The following is a 16,272-nucleotide window of genomic DNA, read 5'->3' as shown; positions in this document are numbered from 1 at the left end:
TTGAGGAATGGATAGGAGCTAACTAGTCCAAGAGGTGGCAGGTAGTCTTTGGTACAAAGGACAGGAGACAGTATTTAATTTCTGAAACCCTAGTCGATTTATCCCATTCAAGCGTCTTATCTTCAATTCAATCCTTGTATATTTGTAATAATCATTTTCCACTATTCTTCTTCTAACAGTTTTCTTGATCATATGAAAATGAATGATTGGCAATGGTTATTTGTTTCAAGGTAGCATGGAAGTAGAGTAACTGAAGCTTAGTTTCCACAGTATTATTGACTTTTAGGAGACTTCTTCCATTTGTAGTGCACTGGACTGAAGTAAGAGATGCAGCCTTTAAGCCCTGATGAGGAAGGATATCCATTTCAGCTATTTATTTTTAATCTCATCATGATATATTTGCCTATCTCCATTGCCCATTGCTGACTCCTAAATAAACCCTTTTTATCAGTCAAGTCTGATAAGAAACAGGAAAAGTGGGTGACTGAGGAGAGTTTCATATAGAGAGTATTTACAAAGGCTTGGCAAGGTTAAGGGGTAGTACAGCCCCCTGAGGCTAGAAACCCAGGGGAACCATCTCACTCTTCATCCTGAAAGAGCCAGGTGAGAGACAGTTACCAAAACTAACTCAGAACCTGTTCTTGTAGCTGGTTTTGATGGAGGGACTCAGCAACATGTGGGGATGTGGTTCAGATGGAGCCAGGGAATTACACCCTTCCCCCCACCCCAACCCTGCCACCCTCTCCGCCACATTCTCATCTCCCGTGGCCACCTCCCATTGGCTAAACCAAAAGACAAGCCAGAGCACAAAGCCTCCTGTTGACACAGTTGGGGCGGAGAAGAAGTAGAAAGTGGATCTAAGGAGCAAACAAGATAGCCAGCGAGCACGCTCTGTATTTGGAATTACCCAGTGATGGAACGATGAGAAGTGGAGTGGTGCGCCCAGCTCTCAGGCCCACTCTGCCAGGTTCCTGGAGTTTGGTATCAACCAGATGTCTTATGATGGACCAGAACAAATTTCTACTTTTTTCCTACTTCTTACCCTCACTCCAAATGGCTAGCTCCAGAAGTATGTGACAGTGTAAAGTCACAAGTTACAGACATTGTGTTACCCAGTAGTAACTGTGAAGATCTTGATATGTGTGACTAGCTAACTTCATGCTGAGTTATTTGATGATAATGCTAAATTCTGTTCACCTGTACCAAGTCTTGATGGTTTTGCTCCATGTTGCATGGTCACTTTTTCATGTGAAAACATGTGACAGTAGATTGCCTATAAGGACTTTTTATCCACACCCCCAAGACGCTGGTTCATGGAAGAAGGCATCCTGGAAAAAGAAGTGGTTTTAAAGAGTGCATGTCTCTTTCTTCATTCAATCAAAGTTAAACTCTTGAGTTTTTTGGAGTACAAAAGAAAAAAAAAAAAAAAAGATTTTCTCCCACTCCCTTAAGATCCCATAAAAGAAGTCACTGGCCACTGATACTTAGTGATCTTTGAGGCAGTGGTCCACAGCCTTGTGTGTGTGTGAGGAAGAGATGCTTTTCATTTTCCAAGCCTTCATTCTTATGTATATAGACAGTGGAGTAATCAAAGAAGGAGCCCTGTGATGGTAAAGTCCCCAGATCATTTCCTTTCTCTCCACTGGTTGAAGTTTCTCCTACCAGAAGGTCACTGTGGCCTCCAGATTCTCCATTTGGCTACTTGGATCTGTACATTTAGATGTACCAAAATTTGCTGGGTACCATTTTTTTTTAACCTTTCTACTTTCATAAACCATTCAGGCAATATCTTAATATTTGAAACTGTTGTGCCATCTACGTTTCTAGTCACATAATGGATTTATCCAAAAACTTCTTTCTAGGGCTAAACCTGAGTTTTTGCCTTCTCTGCCTTATGTAGAAGGAATACTTGTATTTTTCCCCAAGTGTCTTTTGGAATCCTTTTACTATTTACTTGGTAACTGAACTCTATGTAACTCCCACCCACACACCCCCCACACACCTCCCCCCGCCCTGCCAAGGAATCTATCTTTGCCAGGTAGTTCTTCTCCCCATTCATGCTCCCCAGCATACTCAGTATCCCCCAGGCCTCACCTAAAGTTCTAGGCTCATGGCATTAACAAAGTCTTGGGTCATGTTGTTTATTCTCTGAACCATGACAGGTTTCTTCCTCCGTCCCTCCTTCTCTCTTTCTCTCCTCCTTTTTTTTTTTTTTTTTTTTTTTTTTTTTTTTTTTTTTTTTTTTTTAAGGTCAAATATAAAGTAGCCCTTTACCTGAGGACATGTTTAAGCTTATTTTTTAAGACTACATATTGCAAAATCGACTGGTTGGTCATGGAGTCAATACAACGGGTTGCAGCTGGAACTTTTTTTTAACCATTTTTTTTTAAATTGAAGTATACTTAATTTACAATGTTATGTTAGTTTCAGGTGTACTGCAAAGTGACTCAGCTATATATATGTGTGTGTGTGTGTGTGTATATTCTTTTTCAGATTCTTTTCTATGATAGGTTATTATGAGATATTGAATATAGTTCTTTATATCTGGAATCTAATATATGGCACAAATGAACCTTTCCACAGAAAAGAAAATCATGGACTTGGAGAATAGACTTGCGGTTGCCAAGGGATATGGGGAGGGAGTGGGATGGATTGGGAATTTGGGGTTAATAGATGCAAACTATTGCCTTTGGAATGAATTAGCAATAAAATCCTGCCATGTAGCACTGGGAACTATGTCTAGTCACTTATGATGGAGCATGATAATGTGAGAAAAAAGAATGTATACATGTATGTGTAACTGGATCACCATGCTGCACAGTAGAAAAAAATGTATTGGGGAAATAACAATTTAAAAAATTAAAAAAAGAAGAATACAGTTCCCTGTGCTATACAGTTCTCTGTGTTTATTTTATGTATAGTGGTGTGTATATATAAATCCTGAACTCCTAATCCCCCCTTCTCCGGCTATCCCCTTTGGTAACCATAAGTTTGTTTTCTGTGTCTATTAGTCTGTTTCTATTTTGTACATTAGTTCATTCATATCACTTTTTAAATTTCCACATGTAAGTGATATGATATTTGTCTTCATCTGATTTCACTTCATATGATAATCTCTAGATCCAACCGTGTTGCTGCAAATGGCATTATTTCACTCTTTATGGCTGAGTAGTATTCCATTGTGTATGTATATCATATCTTCTTTATCCATTCATCTGTTGATGGAATTTTTAAAATAAAATATATGAAATATCAATATGAAAAGGGCAAATACATGAGAAAAAGAATGTATGACTGCATCATTTTGCTGTACATCAAAAATTGACAGAATATGGTAAATCAACTATACTTTAATAAAAAAAAATTTTTTTAGACCAGGAAACATCAAAAAAAAAAAAACAAACCAGAAAATACTATTTCCATGTATATGAGATACAAGAGTTGTCAAATTTATAGAGACAAAAGTAGGATGGTGGTTGTTAGGGCTGAGGGAGAGGAGAATGAGCGTTATTGTTTAGTGGGTACAGAGTTACAGTTTGGAAAGATTTAAAAAACTCAAGATGAATGGTGTTGATAGTCGTGCAACAGTGCGAATGTACTTATGCCACTGAACTATACACTCTTAAATGGTTAATATAGTAAATTTTACGTTATGTATATTTTACCACAATTTTTTAAATAACAGAGTATCATATTTTCCATAACCCCCCATATTTTATATGTGTAGCACAGGTGACAACGAAAGTGTATTTCTTTGGGGGGGGGTTAGAGTTAAAACATTCAAGAAAAAGACAGTTCCAAGGAGTACAGGGAACAAGGTGTGGCAGGCACACATGTCGCTCCTTGTCTTTCCTCGCCATGCAGTGCTCTCCCGGGATGGACAGTAGGCAGGAGAGTTTAGGTGAACCAGCACTGAGGGACAGTGCCACACTGAGATGAATAACTGTGTGATATTATGAGATCCCTCTTGGGAGCTAAAGGTAATCACCAACCATTGACATCTAAGTAAGTAACCAGTACAGTACCCTGTTTGCCAGTCAGGAAAAGAGGGGCGAGGTTTTTCTTTTATGGAATGATAGACTTTATGCTACCAATTTGTATGTACTACTTCCTTCAATACTCAAAACGTAAGTCCAATTACTGTACTTACTTTACAGATGAGAAAACTGAGCTTTAGCGAGGTGAACTAATTTGGCTGTGATTACACTGTAAGTGGTACCAGTGCAGGCATTTCCATCCAGGTTCTCTTATCTCTGCTTAATCTTTATGATAGATGATGACACCCTTATTACCACAGAGAGATCCAGAGAAAAGGACAAGGCTCTATCAATCAAGTCAGATCATTCATTGCTGGATACCTGCCGTGTGATGGGGGTGACATCCAGGGGTGAATCTTTAAGGTTATTCCTGGGTCCCTGCAGTACCTGTGGATCAATCAAGATTGAGAATTACTAAAATACTCCTTATAAAGGAACCTATACCTTTCTATGGGTCACCCAAGAGAGTTGATAAGTCCTTTTGGCTAAAGTGAAGGCACGGGTGTGTAAAACTCCTGCCATACTTTCTAGTTTGGGGAATATTTCCACTGTTCTTAAAACCCGAGTTTCCATTAGGAACTTATGGATATTTGACTAACTACTGAATCTTGAGTCCTGTGTATTACAATTTGAGAGGTCTTGATCCTAGGAGCCATTTTTACTTTTCTCTCTGATTATTACACAGCTGATAAATTATGTTTTTCCTTTTGAGATCTGGATCATGTCAAAGTCCGTTGTACTTAATTAAGGAAATGCCATAAATGTAGCTTCCATAAGTGCCCCCAACAGTGTCATTGTCCTCATCTTTATGACTGTTTAGCTCCATTATACTTACATCTTTTTATTTTTATTTATTTATTTATTTGTCTTTTTGCCTTTTCTAAGGCCGCTCCCATGGCATATGGAGGTTCACAGGTTAGGGGTCCAATCGGAGCTGTAGCTGCCAGCCTACGCCAGAGGCACAGCGATGCGGGATCCAAGCCGCGTCTGCAATTACACCACAGCTCAACGGCAATGCCCGGATCCTTAACCCACTGAGCGATGCCAGGGATCGAACCCGCAACGTCGTGGTTCCTAGTCGGATTCATTAACCACTGAGCCACAACAGGAACTCCAGTATTCTTACATCTTTTTAATCCTTATGTAAAAGGTAAACGTATACATGCTACTTGATGTACAATGCTGTGATAATTTCTGGTGCACAACAAAGTGATTCAGTTATACATGTATACACATCCCTACTTTTTCAGATTCTTTTCCCATGTAGGTTATCACAGACTATTGGGTAGAGTTCCCTGTGCTCTACAGCAGGTCTCCATTGGCCATTCATTCCATGTACCACAGTTTGCATACACCAATCCCAAGCCCTTAATCCATCCCAGCCCCTCACCTGTCCCCTTTGGGAACCATAAATTTGTTTTCAAAGTCTGAGAGTCTATTTCTGTTCTATAAATAAGCTCATTTGTATCCTTTTTAAGATTCCATATATAAATGATATCATACTATTATACTTGACTTAATATAATAATATCTAGGTCCATCTCTATTTCTGAAAATAGCATTTCATTCGTTTTTATGACTGAGTAATATTCCATTGTGTAATGTACCATAACTCCAGTTTTTAAACTCTAAATTTTTAAATATAGATTAGTAACATTTTAGCCAGGATTTCAAGATTGAAAGAGTATTGCTGATAGCTTGAATATGTTAGGAGTTAAACTAAATAGACCTAAAAATATCTTTTTAACCATTGATTTGTACATTTCATTTAGAAAAGTGAAGAATCAATCAGTTTATTATAAATAAAGATTATGGCACATACTTGTGATGTTTTAGCAAACGTTTTCAATATGTTACAGTATTTGCTACTCTCAAGAGAGAGAAAAGTAAATCTTGGAAAATCTCAAGAGTGTCAAAAATTGCAGTTGGCAAGAAAAATTGTTCAGATAAACACCTCAAATTGTGTACTTACTGTTTTAAAACTGATCTCAGAGGACTCTCACCTGGATTTTTAATAATATTTTGACTAACACTATACCCTATTTTTAACAACTTCTTAAAGTTGTATAAGGAAAGGAGTTCACATGTATAAAACACAAGTGCAACTAATATAGTTTGGTCTTTCTGAATAAATACAAGTTTTAATTTTACCTTGTCAATGAGATCTTTTTCTTTTTTTTTTTTTTTTAGTTGAAGTATAATTGATTTACAATGTTGCGTTAGTTTCTGGTATACAGTAAAGCGATTCAGTTAGACACATTTTTTTCTCTTTTTTTCTGTTATAGGTTATTATAAGATATGGAACATAGTTCCCTATGCTGTACAGTAGGACCTTTTTGTTGATCTATTTTAAGTGAAATCTTTAATTATACCTCTACAGATAGATCCCTAGAAAGCTATTTGGATTAGTAAGTCCACTTTATAGAAGTGCTAAGAATACACTTATCTACATTTTCACGCATAACATTTCACCTGGAACATAGTACCGCAGAGTTGTGTTTTCTTTGTATGTAATGGAGTTTTTCTGACAGTGCAGTAAATAGCACCACATAACTATAAACTCCTTGAAGTTACACTCTTAGTGAACTTAGCTTTCATTTTCACCAGCCTTTTCACAACTTCTTTCAAAACTCAGCTGAGGATTCACACTCTTGAAACCACATGATTCACCCTGTGCCATTCTGAGTTCTTCTTATATTTCCCCCTCTGGGCAGCACTTCCGACTTTCCTACTCCTGGGTGGTTGTTCTGTTTTATAATGTTTGTAAACATCTAAATTTTTCTATAACCAGTTAGACTGTGCGTTCTTTGAAAACTAAGGATGTGTTTCTTCAGTTTGCCCTCTCATAGTCTTCCTATGTTGCTCTAAACCACAGAGTTTCTTCTCCAGGCTCCTCGTGGATTTGGAAACCAGGCTACCAGAGGTGTAGAGCCATATTTAGGTTTGGAAAGAAGAGGTTGGAAGATGGTGAGGGGGAATAGTATCTATTCATTGATCAACAATTAGCAGAATGCACTTGGCCCCTCCCAGTCCCCAGCTCTCATGCTTCTAGCAGCATGGAGATGAGGCAGCCAGGCAGTGTGCACAGCTCACCATGTATACCAGCAGTTGCCATTTACAAATTTCTTTCCTCCTACAGATGCCCTTTACTCTTTATCCTAAACAGCTTTTCCCTGTATAAAATAAAATGGTGTTAGGAGGATGGACAACTGAAGAGAGGACCCACAGAGTGTAATTCTCCATAGGACCTTGGATCTTTTAGACACAGTCATAACTTTATTATTATTATTGTTATTATTGCTTTTTAGGGCCACACCATGGCATATGGAAGTTCCCAGGCTAGGGGTTCAATCAGAGCTACAGCTGCCTGCCTACCCCACAGCCACAGCAACGCAGGATCCAGGCCACATCTGCGACCTACACCATGGCTCATGGCAACGCCACATCCCCGACCCACTGAGTGAGGCCAGGGATTGAACCCACATCCTCGTGAATACTAGTCAGATTCATTTTTGTTATGCCACAGCAGGAACTCCCCATAGTCATAACTTTATGACAGTACAGAATTCAGTGGGTCTTCAATAAAGAGTAATGACTAACTCACATGAGAATACTGATATGGATGAACTGGAGAACTAAAACAAAAATTTATGGTGACACTGAAAATACTGGGTTTTTTGAACAGCAGAGTCATACTCGGAATTGTGTTGGTCTTAAACTAATATAAGAACCAGTTGTCCATAAGTTATGTGAAATGTGAATGGAAGACAATTGGGTTGGTAGTCAACACGGCCTGGGGTTTGAGGAATCCTTTGAAGCTTTTCCACCAATAACTCAGAATAGTCAAAAAGAACGTAATTTTTAAAGACAACTTATTTATGGGAGCAAATGCAGAAGAGTCGATGATAACATATTGACTCTAGGATTATGGGAGCTAGCTTTAAAAACTTTTCAGAAAAACATTTCATTTATATAATATTGGGAAATTTAGGTTATTGAGCTTCTTTTATTGCTTATTTCCCACAGCTCTGCGAGTGAATCTGGTTCCCAAAGCGCTTGTGATCAACTTGTAACTCCAACAGCCCTGGCTGCCTGTACCAGAGTTGATTCCTGTTTTACCCCATGGTTTGTCCCATCTCTTTGCATTTCCTTCCAGTTTTCTCACCTGGAGTTCCATCTTTGTCATCACCTTGATCAACTAGGCACAGGTACTCTTTACTTTAGCATCAGAATAATATTCAGTTAATACTTGTTGTTTTGTCCTGAGTGTTCTCAGAGCAGCTTTTTTTTTTTTTTTTAATCCATTTTTACCCAGATAATATATTTTCAGAAAGTAAAAAGGCCTGGAGGGGTTTCTATCCTATGTATTATGGTATCATTGATGTTTCAGTGTTGTGATTGCTAATCACTTCCTTCCAACAAAGCTCCTTCCCTAATGATCACCACCCACATGGTGGTAGAAATTTTTAGAAGCAGCATTCATTTCCCTAACAGTGAGCACCGGCAAAGTTATTCTCAAGGTGACTTTGTGTAACAAATATCCCCCTAATTTTTGAACCATCTTATGGACCTATTGTATAGGTTGCCAGTTTTACTGAAATGCTATGATTTTGTATACTTCTTAGTGAGAATTTTCAAGGAAGTTACAAAAGTTGAAGGTTTGACTCTTAGTCCAGTTATGATCTTTTTGAAAGAAATACATCTGTTTTTGTTCTATATTCTGAGCCATTACATTAATGGCAAATAGTTTCCAAAAGTACTTGATATTACCTTATTTTGAAAGTGCAAATACCTTCTACAAAAGATGGATAAATTCTCCAATGATTTAAAGGACTAGCATTTTTGCAAGTTGCTAAGGTAGAAGATTACATTTTTCCACACACCGCACATGGCCTTTTATAAATTTGCTCATGTTACATGAATAATTATTCCTAAAAGTCTGTACCAGACTTTTTCTACTTAATTCATTTTGATTCTGCTATTAGGTTTTCAACCTACATGTAATGGAAAAAGGGGAAAAAAATCAGATTAAAACTAAACACAGCTGCTGTTAAGCATCTTGCCTTTTCAGCAAAAAATGGAGTTTAACCTGCATTTTCTAACTCTCTTTGGGTCATGTTTTTGGTTTTGAGATTTGGTTGGTAGATACAGAGCACTTCTATAAAACTCTCCTTAGATGTTTACTTCCTCTTCATTTTATTTATTGTCTTTTGTGATCACATTTTTATCTGTGAATATAACCTTTGGAAAGAGTCCTGCCTATTGAACAAAACAGTTTTGTTTACAAATATCAAGTGGTACTTCAAATATTATATTCAAGAAAATGTTTGAATTTCTTAAACAGCAAATATTGCATTCAGTAACCAGGAAGTGAGTGATTTAAATGTCATCTGTTTATTTCCATAGAGGATTGGCTCATCTCAATTGCTGTTTTCCTTGTTTGTTTTCTCAACAGCTCCACCGCAATACCTACAGCCATTTGTTTCCGATAAAAACGTGCCAACTGAACTAGAATATATGATTATTTCCTTCAGAGAACCACACATATATCTGCGACAATGGAACAATAGTTCTGTCTGTCAGGAGATCCAGTTCTCAGCTCACGCTGACTGTAAACTTTTGGAGTGCAGAAACGTTACGATGCAAAGCCTGGTGAAGCCCTTCAGCATCTTTGGACAGGTTGCAGTTTCCAGCAGCGCAGCAGAAAAGCTGATCGACTGCGCCATCGTCATTGACTCTGTATTTGTAAACTTCGGGCAACATGTAGTTCACTCTCTAAACACTGCAGTACAAGCTTGGCAACAGGTATGCTTGCTCCAGAACAGTTTACAGTTTGTGTGTGATCTTTTACTAGGCCCTCTGTTATCACTTCTAATAACCAGTTAAACACAGACGAAAATGTGAGAGAATGAAGAATTTGATGGGCACCATAGTATTGGGGAGCTTCTCTGTTTTGGCAAAGCGATGCATGTTATTCTTAAAACCTTTGTTGGAGACTCTGGGTTCTCTACACATGCATCAGAGATCATGCCCACATTTTTGTGACTAATGTACCACATCTGTGTGGAAAGTAACATATTTCCAGAAATTTTTTCCAAGTATTATGGCTTTAGTTTGCCAAAGCTTTAACCTAGCTATATATCAGATTGTCTCGGCAGCCCCTGCAGAAATGAGGAACCTGTGTGAGCCTTTCTGATAGAAGCACTTCGTCTTTTCAGAGAGAAGAGCAGCCAAAGGAAGTCTTTGAACACAACAGAGGCTTAGTCTTTTCCCCATTACCATTCTGCCACTTTGAGTCACTAAAAAGAACACTCGATAAGAGACTTTTTTCAGCCGCTAAAGACTCTTGATTAATAATGTTTTCACTTCTGTCTTTTGTCAGAAAGTAGCCATGTCAAAACAGAGATAGTGTTTAAGTCTGTTTTGAATGACATATTTAAAATGGGGAACCTGCCCCTGTCCGCTGGCATGAAACAACTTCCACAGAATGTTTGGGTAATAATATGTTCAGTGATTTCATAACGAATCACTTCTGCTTCCTTTACTGATTTTCAGTATAGTATTGTAGTTCCACAAAGCTGGTATTGCCATTTAAACTGAGACATTTCCCCGCATTTTGCATGTTACTTGCATTCGTGCGGACTAACTCCCCAGGAGAAATGGTCCTTCAGTCCGCACTGACCCCACGTGGGGATGGGGCAGTGCAGGGGGAGAGGGGCTTGAGTTTTCTAACTTAAGAATTTTTATGGGAATGAACTCTTTTCTTTATATGCATGAAGACCTATACAAGACGAAGGAATTAATTACCTAACATGGCACTACAATAGCAAAGAGAAAGAAGATAACACATCTGTTTTGTATTTTAAAATTCTTTTTTAAGGGCATTCCATGGTTTTCTTGTTGCAGAGGACATGCGTAAAATAAGAGCTAGTGTGATCTAAATCTTTGCAGCTGGTTCAAATAGCGATGTGAAAAAAACCTCCGTGGCTCCAATTTCTGTTTTTTGTCATATTTTGAACAATGCATTTAATAAAAAACAAACCTAGAAAATATAAAAGAGTCATTGATAGAGCATTTAAACCCGGGATATTTTTGTCTTGGTATCAGGGCCATTATAAGAGGACTCGTGTGTAGCAACTACTGCAAAATGGCCCTCAGAAATATCAGTTTCCTCCCAGGGTAAAACATATTCTCTGAAACACAGCTCTACATAGAAATAAAATGTGGTGCATAAATATTTAAATGTTTTAAACCACATCAGAGTGTGAATGACTGACTGGCTAACACAGTGCCTTGAAGGAATATTCTGCTTTTTTTTTTTTTAAATGGAATTGTATATTTGATTAAGTAGAGCCATATGTCACGTAGCATATTGCTGACAGGTACATTCTATGAATAGTTGGTTCTGATTTATACAGGGATTTGGCAATGTTAACATGAGCCACAAGAGGATATACTTCTGTAATTGTTGCTGTAATTTTCTTGTTTCCTCCCATGTCAAGGGTACTTGCCACCAAGTTTTAATGTGGTAGGCATCTAACCCTGTGTATTCTAAAGTAAATACAAAAATGCACTACTTTGAAATTCTAGGACATTTGACATTGAAATGGGCTTGTGGAGGGGTTATTAAGTTCATTGTTTCTAAGATTTTCTGAATGTGGTTTATCCCCTTCAGAGGGGAAGCTTAGTTTCCCAAGTTTGGATTTTATTGTGTGTATAATGCTCATAGACAGTATAATTATTGTCAGTGAGAAATGTGAATTTAACAAGCAGGATAAGGTATTTGAGTTCTCCACATACTTTTTATCAGGTTTATATCCGAGACAAGTCATTTGTATCCAGTGTGGATGGACCAGACAGTCAAAGCATGAAATAATTTGGCCTTTCACCTTAAGGTCACAAGTTCAAGATTAACAGAAGCCTTCATCAGTGTCTGATTTCTCTGGCTGGGAATTTTTTTTTTTCTCTTTTGTAAATGATTAATGTTTGTGAAACCAGATTAAGGACCCAAAATGCCACTTGTAGTTTGCTTTATATTTCTATGTCGCATTCCTACATTTGGACTAAATAGCTTTGAAAGGAGCTTTTTATTTCAAAATCAAGGTTATGCTCATATGTCTTCTCTTACACTAAAATGATATCTCTCATTCATTGCAAATGCCTGTATAACACTCTATCACACACCTTACATATAAATAAGGCACTTTTTAATTGCAAAAGTATTCTGAGGTTTTGCTTTTATATGATGTCATATAAAACACATACGAATCTTTTTATAATATACTAGAATTTAAACATTCCAAGAAATTCTTAAACTTATTACAGTTATAATGAACTCTGCAGATGAAGGAGCAATAGAGAAACAGTTCCCTGAGGACTTGAAGTATTCTTTAGAAAAATGTAAACAACCCCCTTGTGTTCTTTCATTTACATTTTTTCCTAAAACCCTCATCATTTATTAAAGGTCAGTTTTTAGAGATGAGGAAAGTAATATGGGTTTGTTTTTTTTGTTTTTTTTTTTTCCCTACTCAAGCCCCATCTGGTAACTTAACCTCTGCGTTACCAGTGGATTGATCCCAATTCATTATGAAAAGTGAGTTTCAGTCTCAGGATATCTATCTAAGTGGGAGTTTGGAATCGTATCCCTTTCTTCATGTTTGTATTCTTGGACTTAAAGGAGAGAAAAATGTTTACAAGGAGAGCAGTTTATGTTGATTATATAATGCTCAATGGAAAAATCTCATCAAAACTAATTATATACTGTGACTGTACTTTGATTAAAGGTTTACAAACCTTCAAATATATAAGATAGGATTAGGTAGGATAGATTAGAATAGAAATAGGCAGGACACTCAGAAGTGAAAAATTATTGGAAAAAGTTCTCCAAAATCTTAACAGCTGTTACCTTGAGTATAAAATTAAAGACTTTAAAAAAAAAAGTCAATACTTTCTGTATTTTCTAATTTTTCTACAGGGAAGGTATATTACATATAATTTTTAAAATTAAATTTACTTGCGTATTTGTGTCACAAGTGTTCATGAGTACTTATCTGTTGGTACTGCACTGAGTACAGGGATAACACTGTAAAATAACAAAGACCCAGTTCCTGCCTTTATGCAGTATAGAGTCTCGTGATGGAGACAACAGTGAGCCGCAATCACGCAACTAATGACTCAGTTCTCAGTAGGGATCAGTGCTGCGGAGGCAACATATCTAGTGCTGTGTGAGCCTAAAACAGGGGGACCAAAAGTGGTCCAGGAGGATCTCAGGAGGCTCCTTGCCCCTAGAGTGTGATCTGAAAACAGGAACCCGAAAGCTGAGTAGAGAGAAGTTAGTTGAGCAAGGAGGAAAAGAGGTCCTAGCAGAAGAAAGGCACTGAGGCAGGAAGGAGTTTGACATGTGGGATGAATTGAAAGGGGGCCAGTGTGGCATGTGTGGAAGAGCTGAAAAGGACTGGTAGAGCTGGGGTCCAGCAGGCAAATGGAGAGTGGTTCAAGATGCAGCAGGGGCCGGATCAGGCAGGGTGCCTGAAACCCGCAGGCAGGCCAGTTTTGAAGTCATAGCTCCTGATTAAAAGCCACAGCAAAGAACAGTATGGTAGACAACAGATAATTATTGGTTATAACCGCCTCAGTCTCACTTAGCCAGAGACTCTTTTTTATGATTAGTGTGGCTGTCAGGCAAGGTTCCACTCCCCGAGAATAGAGCGGTTTGGGGAGAAGAGCTAGATGGATGATAGAGTGAGCGCTTAGGAGTCCTCACGGGTATCCAGAAGGAGGAGGTGTTTCTGGATTTATTCACCAGCCGTTGAGCTCTGCCCACCCACTTCGGGGGCCTTCTGGAGGAGTCAGAAGGGATTCTACCTCCCAAGATATCTGTTCTGAACAGGTCTTGGTCCAGGCTGGATTCCAGGTACGTTCATCCATAGACGACTGGTTGGCTTCAGGCCACATAGTCACTGAAATCTCTACGCTCTGGAGTGATACTTCCCTTTTTACTCTCCTTTCCCTCAGTAAAATGGCAAAAGGTGGAGTGTGGCATTGCGACCTTATTTAGAAGCACAGCCAGGAAAGTAGAGGCCAACTGGAGAAGAACAGTAACATATTACCTCCTGTGGTCTACAAAATTCATGAAAATATTTTCTCTTGCATTGTCCAATTAACCATTTATTGAACTATTCTTTTCATTTACCAAATGTTTTTTAAGTCATACCCTAACCAGAGTGATAAAAGACTAAGCACAGAATGCTCTGTCACTTTGCCACTCTTGACACTTTGATACAACAGCAACACAGTTGAGAAGGCATATCAACACAGGAACGTATCACTAATTTGCCGACCTTAGTAGACTAGTAGAAGACATCTGCTGATTGATTATTAGCCTACAGAGACACCAGCGACTGTTTTCCAACTAACATCACCTGTCTTGAAAACTGCAGCTCGGCTCACACAGCAACTCTGAAGTTGATCTGTTTTGTGTGTTCAACCTCTTAACAAAAGAGGGAAAGTAATGGTTTTATTTACCTCTCTCCCTGAGCAGATTTACACACAGACACACACACAGACACACACACACACACACACACACCCACAGACACACACACACACACACCCTCCCCCTAAGGGAACTGGGGATGTAATACCTAAATGATCCTTACTTTCTGTAGGGTACAAACTGTGGCTTTGGTAATTGGTCTTGATTGTCAAGTTTAGAAGGCCGGGAACATGGTAATTCTAGCCTCTGGTACTCTGCTCAAAAAACGTGCGCTACCCAGTACAGCGTTCTTTGTAGCATGTTAATTCATTTTAAGATGTTAAAAGTTTGAGGGATCTCATTGTTCTTTGAGTCTTCTGTGTGTATGATTTATTTTGCAGGAATATAAATCAAAACATATTCTTGGAACATTTAAGATCTCTTTAAGGTATTTTTTTGTGCTGATCCTGGAAGTATAGAATACTTTCTATACCAGAGCTAATGACAACAGCTCTTTTAGTATTTCTGTGTTGTAACAATCGCCACTGGGCAGACAGCTGCCAAACATCTTGCAATTAATCTGATGCACGTTGGCTTTCCTATTCCTTTTCTTTCAGAACAAATGCCCTGAGGTAGAGGAGTTGGTCTTCAGCCATTTTGTGATCTGTAATGACACACAGGAGACACTGCGGTTTGGCCAGGTGGACACTGATGAAAATATTCTGCTGGCCAGTCTCCACAGTCACCAGTACAGCTGGCGCTCTCACAAATCCCCACAGGTATTTGAGAAACGGCCTTACAAACACAGCAATTGTTCAGGTTGGGGGTTCACGTATCGTGCATTTGTGTGCCTGTGTCCAGTTAGTTCCCTTTTGAAGTATAACTCCATCTGACCAAGACCCAGAAAGGTTCAGAGACGGGAGCCCAATGTACCCACGCTCCTCTCGGAGCAGAGGTTCTCCTGTGGAGTGCGGGTGCTGCCGAGGGAGCGTGGTGTGGTGATTGCGAGGTTGAACCCTGGAGCCTGGATGCTGGTTCTGGGTGACCTCACTTTGCTTTCACACTTCGGTTTTCTCATCGGTATATTGGGGCTAAAATAATACCTATTCAATCGTCAGGACTAAATAGGTTAATATATACAAGGCATCAAAAGAGTGCTTGATATATTGTAACTATGTGATCAGTATTATTATTGTGCATTGTTGATCATTCTTACTGTGTGTCTACTTCGTGCCAGTCATGTCCCAGGCACTAGGAATTCAAAGGCAGAGAAGTCTTAGTCCTCGCCGTCCAAGGACAGCTCACGATCTGGGGCACAGGGAGCCCAGTGACAGAATACGCCCAAGGGAGCCCTGAGGAGAAACATACCAAAGGATGTCTGTTTTCCAAGTAGTGTAATTCCACTTTCCTGTCACTTTAGATGGGAGTAATTAGAGGGATGTGCCCTGCAGGGGTAAGTGAGGAAGAATTAAATACAAAGATGTGGTCTTAAATGAGTAAAAGAAATCCTAGGAAGTACTCTCAAGAATAATGTATTTCTAAAACTCTGGAGAATAAGGAAACTACTGTCTGCTTGTGATTAAAAGAAAGTCATTAGATTAGAGAACAAGTTTTCCCATCTGGCCTATAGACGAGCTTTCGTGAATGTTCTACCCTCAGGCTCCCTCTTGCTCGTTTTTTTTTTTCCAGTAGCCACATTCTGATTTCTTACTTGCTTTTTCATCCTATTGCCACACTATTAGTATAAAATTTGTAAAAGTA

At 38.7% G+C, this 16,272-nt stretch overlaps 1 protein-coding gene across 33 annotated transcripts in view; it reads left to right on the top strand.

Annotated features, from left to right (window-relative positions):
* The window catches only part of VPS13B (vacuolar protein sorting 13 homolog B), a 729,842-nt gene that overhangs the window by 622,990 nt on the left and 90,580 nt on the right, over nt 1-16,272 (top strand). For all 33 annotated transcript variants that reach the window (XM_085021978.1, XM_085021986.1, XM_085021974.1 and 30 more), the window contains 3 exons: nt 8,064-8,245; nt 9,493-9,842; nt 15,129-15,290. In XM_085021978.1, coding sequence (XP_084878104.1) covers nt 8,064-8,245; nt 9,493-9,842; nt 15,129-15,290 — 694 coding nt within the window. The remainder of the gene's footprint in view (nt 1-8,063; nt 8,246-9,492; nt 9,843-15,128; nt 15,291-16,272) is intronic.

The sequence above is a fragment of the Sus scrofa genome, chromosome 4 (genome assembly GCF_054392235.1).
Source record: "Sus scrofa isolate SSC_HxYL_T2T_F1_AM1 chromosome 4, Sscrofa_HxYL_maternal_Yorkshire_Landrace_v2.0, whole genome shotgun sequence".
NCBI classification, from domain to species: Eukaryota; Metazoa; Chordata; class Mammalia; order Artiodactyla; family Suidae; genus Sus; species Sus scrofa.
This window is presented reverse-complemented; position numbering and strand designations above follow the sequence as displayed.